The following is an 8452-nucleotide window of genomic DNA, read 5'->3' as shown; positions in this document are numbered from 1 at the left end:
AAGGGGACAAAACACAGCCTTGAGGAGTTCCTACAGATGTGATTAAAAGAGTTGAGAAACTATCATTAACTCTCACTTGTTGAACTCTATCAGTTAAAAAGTCAAGAATCCAACCTACCAAATTAAGATCAAGACCAAAATTAGAAATTAACTTATCTGCTAGGATCTGTGGTTGTAATAAATTAAAAGCAGATGAAAAATCTACAAATAAAAGTTTGACATGTGTTTTGCCCTCTAAATGCTTTAATACCAAATTTAGTAAAGTTACTGTTGCATCCTCAACAGCTTGTTGTGTTCTATAAGCAAATTGGAGAGGATCTAAAAATTGTTTTGTTTTAGACAACTCCTATTTTACCAGTTTCTCAAAACATTTCATTATTAGGGAAGTGAGAGCTATTGGCCTAAAATTATTAAGTGTTACTGCCTTTGCAGTTTTAGGCACAGGCACCACAGTGGCCTGTGTCAGGACTTTCTGGAGAACCAAAGACCACTGAAAAATATTACAGAACACTGGTGCCAATTGTTCAGCACAAACCTTAATTAAATGCCCACCAAGATTATCTGGCCCAGGAGTTTTTGTCCTCTTGCAACCCTTAAAAACTTCAATTACATCTAATTCGTCAAAAAAAAATATTATAATCACCACCGCAACTCATATTAGAATTCATAGACTCCATTTTAGGACCAGTTTCAGGAGTATCAAAACGTAAATAAAACCTGTTTAATTCCTCGGCCAATTGACTACTGGAGTCATACCCAGGTAGCTGAATTTTCCTAGGCTCACACCCTTTAAATCCTGTTATAGCTGTCATTCCCTTCCAAACTGACCCCAAGTTATTCCTACTCAACTCTTTCTCTAAATTTGTTTTATACTTTAACTTTGCTTTCCTCACTTCAATTTTAATCTCTTTCTGCAGTTTCAATCTTTTACCCAAGTCACCTTCATAAAATGCTCTACATCTTTCATTCATAAGTACTTTTAAGGATTTTGTAAACCATGGCTTGTTGTTTGGGAATATTTTGACAGTCTTACAGGGGATAAGCATATCTTCACAAAACGAAATATAACAACAGACAACAGACTTATATGTGCCTTTGATTGATCCATAGCAAAGGTCAAGAATCTTGTTTAAATGTGTGGGGCAAGTTACATATTGATAAAAGTTCCTTAAGCACTGCTTCATGGGACATTTATTAAAATCCCCCATAATTAAATTCGGAGCATCTGGGGAAATGCATTGCAGTTTGTGTACAACATTTCCAAGAGTCTCAGCTGCGTTTGCTTCGTTAGCCCTCGGATGAATATAGACCACGGTAACAAAAAGTTGTGGAAACTCCCGAGGAAGATACTGTGGCCGGAGTGATACAGAGAGTAGTTCAATGTCATTAGTACACACACTCTCTCTCACAATAACGGAACTGCACCAATTGTGGTTAATATATAGGCAAACACCACCTCCTTGCTTTTTCCCCGTCACTCCAGGGCAACGAAAAGGTACGAAAAGGAATGCCAAATCCATCAATAATTACAGAATTATCAGGATCGTTGTTGTTTAACCATGACTCAGTAAGAGCCAAAATACAAGCTTTCTTATAATCATGTTGAAAACGTACCATTGCCTGTAGGTCGTCGATTTTATACCTGAGGGACTGAACATTTGCCATGACGATAGACGGGAGAAGAGTACGGTTTAGCCCGAGACCTCCTTAGCTTCACACGTACCTCTCCTTTCTTCCCTCTCTTCCGCATTTTTTTGAGGGTTACGATCCCGTCTAACATACAATCCGTTGTCGCAAACACCGTTTCCATGCGATGAGCGTAAATCCACAGGATGACGAATATTATAAGGCCGATGCCACTGGAGGAGAAACTCGTATTGAATTCTCACCGGTTGTTTAGCAGGTGATGCTTTCAAACACGTGGGGAGAAGAAACGGCGTCCACAATAAAACAATGGCAAACACATCCATTTGGCTTTAGTTGGTCTCCAACAACAAAGTCCAAAGAACTCCAAGGCAAGCGCAAAAAAAGAAAGAACCTTTAAACAACTTAAACTATTTAAAAGAACAACAAACGACACGGACTGTTTTCTGATTCTGCCGCTGGTCGCCACGTGCGCAGCGCCCCCAGACAAACTTCAATCAAAACACAATATGGACTAGTGTCTGTGGATATAAAGCTGCAAAAATACTATTCAAATGTGAATCCTGCACATGAATAAATGGCGTAGACATGCGGTTTCGTTTACTACACACATAGTGAAGCATGCGTGACGCTCATGGTATTTTCAGCCTCTGCTGCCTAAATATGAGTACATAAACATAAAGTCTAGAAGAGTCATTTTATGAGCATTTTACTGTTTCTTTTAAAGAAAAACTATACAGAATTTATTTACCAGGAAAATGTAAATGCATAACACAGTATTTCTAAAAATAAATAAATGCATAAAATAAGAATTTTTAAAAATAAAATCAATTAATTAGAAATGCTTTTGATTTTTAAAATTCAATGAAACCATTCAAATGGAATCCACATCATTTGGTAAAAAATCAAACCGAATTTGAGAAAAAAAATTAAATGTATTTTATAGGGCCTTAAACTTGAGTTGTGTTAAACTTTTAATAATTTTTCTGTTAAATTGTGCAAGTTTCATGATTTCAATTAGTTAGACATACTTTTTGATATTGTTTTTTTTTTTTAGGAATTTGAGGGGGGGGAAGGATTTTCTATTTAAAGCTTAATTATTAATTTAAAAATAAAATAATTGTTATTTTTATATTGAAGTCGTATGGATTTTTGAACAGAATGTTTTAATTTTGTTAGAGGATATTACATAATTGATAAGATTTGTAGTATTTGTACTGTAGTTTAATCACTATCATGTTTTCTATTCAAACCCCTGTATCTCTTTCACATGAAAGCCTTTGAGTTTGTGTGTAATTGGCAATGGTTTTTTAACTTGCCCTTGTTCCAAAATGAATGCTGTCATCACCTCTGTATCATAGCATGTCATTATTTTTCCATGGTAATTTGTAAATCCCGGAAACGTTTCTTACACAAATGGGGAGTGAAAATAAAATGCAACCAGATGTCAATATGGTTGTAATCTGAAATGTACTCTGGTCACTGTTATATCAAATAAACATGATCAGTTAATTTTGCAATAATTGTGACAACTCTATTTTGATACATATTTTTTGATGACTGTTTGTGTTTTTACTATTCAGTTCTTACATCCATCTTACAGGATGACTTTTTGTGGATATAGAACATTACCAGATGTCATTTCTTATTTCTTTCAAAGTGCATCAGTGCATAAATGCTATTTGTTTTTAAAGACCTGTTGCTTTAAAGTGTTTTGAAAATGGCCAGTTGAACAATAAATAGACAACTTTGTGTGCTAAGTGAAATGTCTTAAAGGAGAGTGACAGTAAAGTGCTAATGTGTCCTTCCCTCTTTCTCTCTCTCTGTCTCACAGACGGTCGATGACGATGCGATGGAAGCGTGAATGAGGTTTGGCGTGGCAATAGCTGAACGATGCCCAAGGGTGGGGGTTCTAAAACCCCCCAGCTGGAGGACTTCCCATCCAACACCGACATGGTGGAAAAGCAGGGTGGGAAGAAGGTGAGGAAAATTGCTTTTATATCAAATGCACACACACACACATACTGCTGGTATAACCGCCTGAAACCTTTCTTAGCATTTAACCCCTTAGCATTCCTGTCAGACTTAACTCGATGCAAAATGTTCTGCAGGTGGAACATTGGAACACTAAGAGGTTAAGTAACAACCCATTCAGTAGTTTATATCCTCCTATTTTTTTTAGAGCTACATACAGCATTCCACTGTATTGCTGTGGTTATTTCAGCATTTGGACAAAGAATGGGAATCTTTTAGTTGTAGTAAGAGTCAGCCAATAGAGGATCCTAGCTAATCTTTTCTTAAAATGGAAAAGGTGCTTAAAACAGAACACATTGCCCTCTATAACACACCTGGGTAATGTCAACATTAATAGATATTCTTTGGCTTGGTATATTTGGTTTATAAGAATATTTTTGTGCAAATTTACATAGATTGGACAGCTTTTTTTACTGTTAGTGTTACTGCTTTTTACTGTTTACTGATTTTGACCATTTATAACACTGCAGCTTTAATATACCCTGCAATTCAAAAGTTTATGATGAGTTTGTAATGTTTTTTAAAGAATTCTTTTATGCTCGCAAAGCCTGCATTCACATGATTAAAAATACAGAAGAAAAACTGTAATATTGTGAAATATTATTACAGTTTAAAATGATGGTTTTCTATTTGAATGTGTTTTAAAATATAATTTATTCCTGTGATGCAAAGCTGAATTTGTATCACCCATTACTCCAGTCTTCAGTGTCACATGATCAGAAATCATTCTAATGTGCTGATTTATTTCTTTTATTATCAATGTTATAAACAGTTTTGTTGTTGTTTGTAATTCTTTTTTTCAGGATTCTTTGATAAATAAAAAAAATAAAAAGAACAGCATTTATTCACAATAGAAATATTTTCTAACAATATAAGTCTTTGCCATCACTTTTTATCAATTCAACGCATCCTTGGAGAATAAAAGTATTCATTTCTTTCAAAAAAAAAGAAAAAGAATAAAATTTACTGAGCACAAACTTTTAAATTGTAGTTATGTTACAAAGAATTTATATTTTAAATAAATGCTGTTCTTTTTAACTTTTTATTTATTAAAGAATCCTGAAAAAATATCACAGGTTCCAACAAAATATGAAGCAGCACAACCGTTTTGATGATAAATCAGCATATTACAATGATTTCTGAAGGGTTATTACATGACACTGAAGACTGTAGTAATGATGCTGAAAATATAAAAAAATATTCACATAGAAAGCTGTTTACATTTGAAATAACATTTTACAATATTAATGTTTTTTTCTGGATTTTTGATCAAATAAATGCAGCCTTGATAATCATAAGAAACGTCTTAAACATAAAATCTTAGTGATCCCAAGTACACCACCTTATATCCTAAGATCGCGAAACTGTGAGAATATGGCAATTCTTAGTTAAGAGACTTAACCATCTTGAGAATGTTCGACGTGATGATTAATGAGATTCATTGGCGTCCATCCCAGGATTCGCAAATGCAGGCAAAACAACAAAAGCAAAACCAACGCTCAATACCGAGTCGTAAAAGATTGTATTCTACTCTATTAGGAATGAAAACACTGTAGAAATTCTGTCTGGGATTGTATGAAAGCAATATATAACTGAAGAGGCATTCAATGCCATAAGTGTTTTTGAATCTGAGGGTCAGTGTTTTGGTGCAAGACGAGCCAGAGTTAGTGAAGAGTTTATGGCCCAGATGGTGTGTGTATGTACATCATTCTGTGTAGTATTGCATCAGACTCTGCGAGGGGGAGGGAGCGAGCGTGTGAGCGAACGAGGAAGAGTGAAAACATTGCTAGGAGACCAGCAAGTAAACAGGGCTGCTCACACAGATGGTTTTAGAGAAAGGCAGTGAAAGTTATTTTTTTTTTTTTTTTTTTTTTAATACTTGATTTAGCTTTGGTTTCTGTACATGCTGTAAGAAATACAGCTATTATATCTCTCTCTCCCTCTCTCTCTCTCTCTCTCTCTCTCTCTCTCTCTCTCTCTCTCTCTCTCTCTCTCTCTCGCTGTCTCTGGCTCACTGTGTTTTCGTATCGAGCTCAGTTCTTACGGGCACATTGTCTTTGTGTTTGTGTGTGTGTGTGCGTGCGAGTGTGTTTGCACGTGGATGACATCATAGTCTCATGACAGAGGGGGATGTGGGCTGGACGGAGAGGCTCTCACAGTACAAACAGCTCTGCACTGCATTCAGCTTTAGCTTTATCACGGCACTGAAAGCTCTTTAATTAGCCTTCATTAGCACTGCCAGTAGCAGACATATCCACAGCTGCTCTAGTTCCACTTCCTCTCTCAACAGTCAGCCTTTTGCTTATACATTCATGGAGTTATATTATTTATACAACCATGTATGTTTTTTAATTTTTTTATGAGATCTGGTTAAAATCTCAATTTCTTTTCCATTGCGGAATTTAATATATTTTTCTGTAGATGTTGTCTCACTTTCCACATGGAAAATGTGGGAAAAGATTCCATTAAGTTGTACAGTAATGAGAGCACAGGCAGTATGAAACTATGCTGTATGTGTTGAAACTGTTAAGTATGGCTGATGTGTGTTTCTAGTTGGAAGGATTTTTTGCAAGATGGGTTGTATTTGAGATCTGAATATTGAATGTCTTTAATGATGGGCTTTTGGCAGGACTGGGTGTGCGCAGCTTTGAAGAGGCTTGTTGAGGTGGGGGTTTCTGATGGGTTCCAGTCGTTGATGTGAAGGGTTTGGAACAGTTTCAGACCCCCTCCTCTCAAACGTCTTGCATAAAGTATCTACTGTCTTGCTTAAGTCACTTTTTAAATCTTTCATTGAATATTCTCTTGTACTAGCACTTAAATTGTGTATTCCTGTTTTAGATGGTAATTAAATGTGCAGGAAAGAATAGTATGTCCATAAATGTAGAATTATCTGTATATTCAAATTGTCAAAAATGGTGAATGCTCAACTTTGAAACACAGAAATGTCTCAGAATGAACAATGTGGATGAAAATGCCTTTTAAATATGTGACCCTAGACCAAAAACCAGTCATAAGAGTCAATTTTTTAAAACTGAGATTTATACATTATCTCAAAGTTGAATAAATAAGCTTTCCATTGATGTATGGTTTGGCTGAGATACAACTATTTGAAAATCTGGAACCTGAGGGTGCAAAAAAATCTAAATATGGACAAAATCGCCTTTAAAGTTGTCCAAATGAAATCTTTAGCAATGCATATTACTAAGCAAAAATTAAGTTTGGATATATTTGCGGTAGGAACTGTAAAAAAATATCTTCATGGAACATGATCTTTGCTTAATATCCGAATGATTTTTGCCATAAAAGAAAAATAAAGATAATTTTGACCCATACAATGTATTGTTGGCTATTCCTACAAATTTACCCATGCTACTTAAGATTTTGTGGTCCAGGGTCATATATACAGGTTACTTGGCAGTTTCCCTAAAAATGTTGCAAAACAGGATCTCAACGGGACGTTTTTTTTGTTTGTTTGTTTTTTTCTTCTCCAAGAATGTTTATAGTATGTTTAACCCAAAAATTCTGATGTTAGAAGGGAGCAGGTCCATAGTCCTATATATCCACTAAAGAGGTACCAATAATGTATAAAGCTTTTGTAGTTGTATCTTCTACATTTATTCTTTGTGACAGCAAAATTTGTCCCAGAGCTGAATCATTTGAGATACTGTTTTATGCTGTTTCCTACTAAACTTACACTATTCCCCATGTTCCCCTAGGATAAAGACAAAGGCTCGTCAAACAAGACTCCTAAATTGGACCACAGCGATGGTGTCAAAGAGATGAAAGAGAAAGCTCCTAAGAGGAAGCTGCCCTTCACCGTCGGAGCCAATGGAGATCAGAAAGATTCTGACTCGGGTAAGGGGGGCGGAGCCGGCTCGTAGCACAGAACTCTGGGTAACAGGAAGTGTGTGAGTGTTTGTGTGTGGGCTACTGTTGTTGTTTTTCTTCAGTAATGCATGCTGGAATGACAGAAGTGCTGATGGAGAAACCATTAGTCGTGTAATTGGAAATTTTGTTGGATGTGACATGCTGAGAAGGGTGAGATATCATACTCTGTTTTATTTTTAAGGATCTTTTGATGTAGTTCAGCCTGGATCATTATAATTTTTGTTCAAGTGTTTCTTTTGATCCTCACTGAATGTGGGAGTTTACGGCAAGCTTTACATTTATGTTGCAAATTGGCTATTTTTTCCAGTTGTTGTTGTGTTTTTTTAGCTTGTGTAGAAAGACAGTGGTTTAAATGTATTTTGAGTAGTGTGGTTTGTTTTATGGCTGTTATTTCGGCATGTTTTTGCAGTCGAGGCGCAGCCTCTCTGTAACCTTTTAGCAAGCCGTTGGCAGAACCCCCATCTCTTTTGAGACGTGGCTGTAAGGCGTGAAATCTTGCCCATTTTCTCTCTCACCAGACAATGCCTGAAGTGCTCATTGTAATGCTAATAGGGGGGTGTGGTCATGTCCGTTCTTTGATTGGCCTGTCTCGGTGTTGGTCTCTCTTTCTCTGTCCATTTCCAACACTTATTTTGCTCTAAACAGTGGCGTATTGCTTTTTGCATTTGTTTTATCTATTTATAACAAATCCATTGAATGTTTCTTCAGTTTTTAAAAGCAGTTTTTTTTTTTTTTTTTTTTTTTTTTTTTTAACCAGAGATTCAAATACTCTCTTTTCAGTCTCTATGAAGGTAGCTCGGATTTTTTTTTTGTTGCATGTTTTTATGCTGCATCATTGTCTGTTCCTACTGGACTCAGTCCAACTCTTGGCTGTGCTCCACCTCAT

The 8452-nt window shown here is 35.9% G+C and overlaps 1 protein-coding gene across 1 annotated transcript in view; it reads left to right on the top strand.

Annotated features, from left to right (window-relative positions):
- Positions 1 to 3537: 3537 nt before the first annotated feature.
- ankrd11 (ankyrin repeat domain 11) overlaps positions 3538 to 8452 on the top strand; it is a 30821-nt gene continuing 25906 nt past the window's right edge. The window contains exons 1-2 of the mRNA XM_073835716.1: positions 3538 to 3624; positions 7395 to 7533. Coding sequence (XP_073691817.1) covers positions 3538 to 3624; positions 7395 to 7533 — 226 coding nt within the window. The remainder of the gene's footprint in view (positions 3625 to 7394; positions 7534 to 8452) is intronic.

This window comes from Garra rufa, chromosome 3, assembly GCF_049309525.1.
Source record: "Garra rufa chromosome 3, GarRuf1.0, whole genome shotgun sequence".
NCBI lineage: Eukaryota > Metazoa > Chordata > Actinopteri > Cypriniformes > Cyprinidae > Garra > Garra rufa.
The sequence above is the reverse complement of the archived record's forward strand: the minus strand, read 5'-3'. Positions and strand labels throughout refer to the sequence as shown.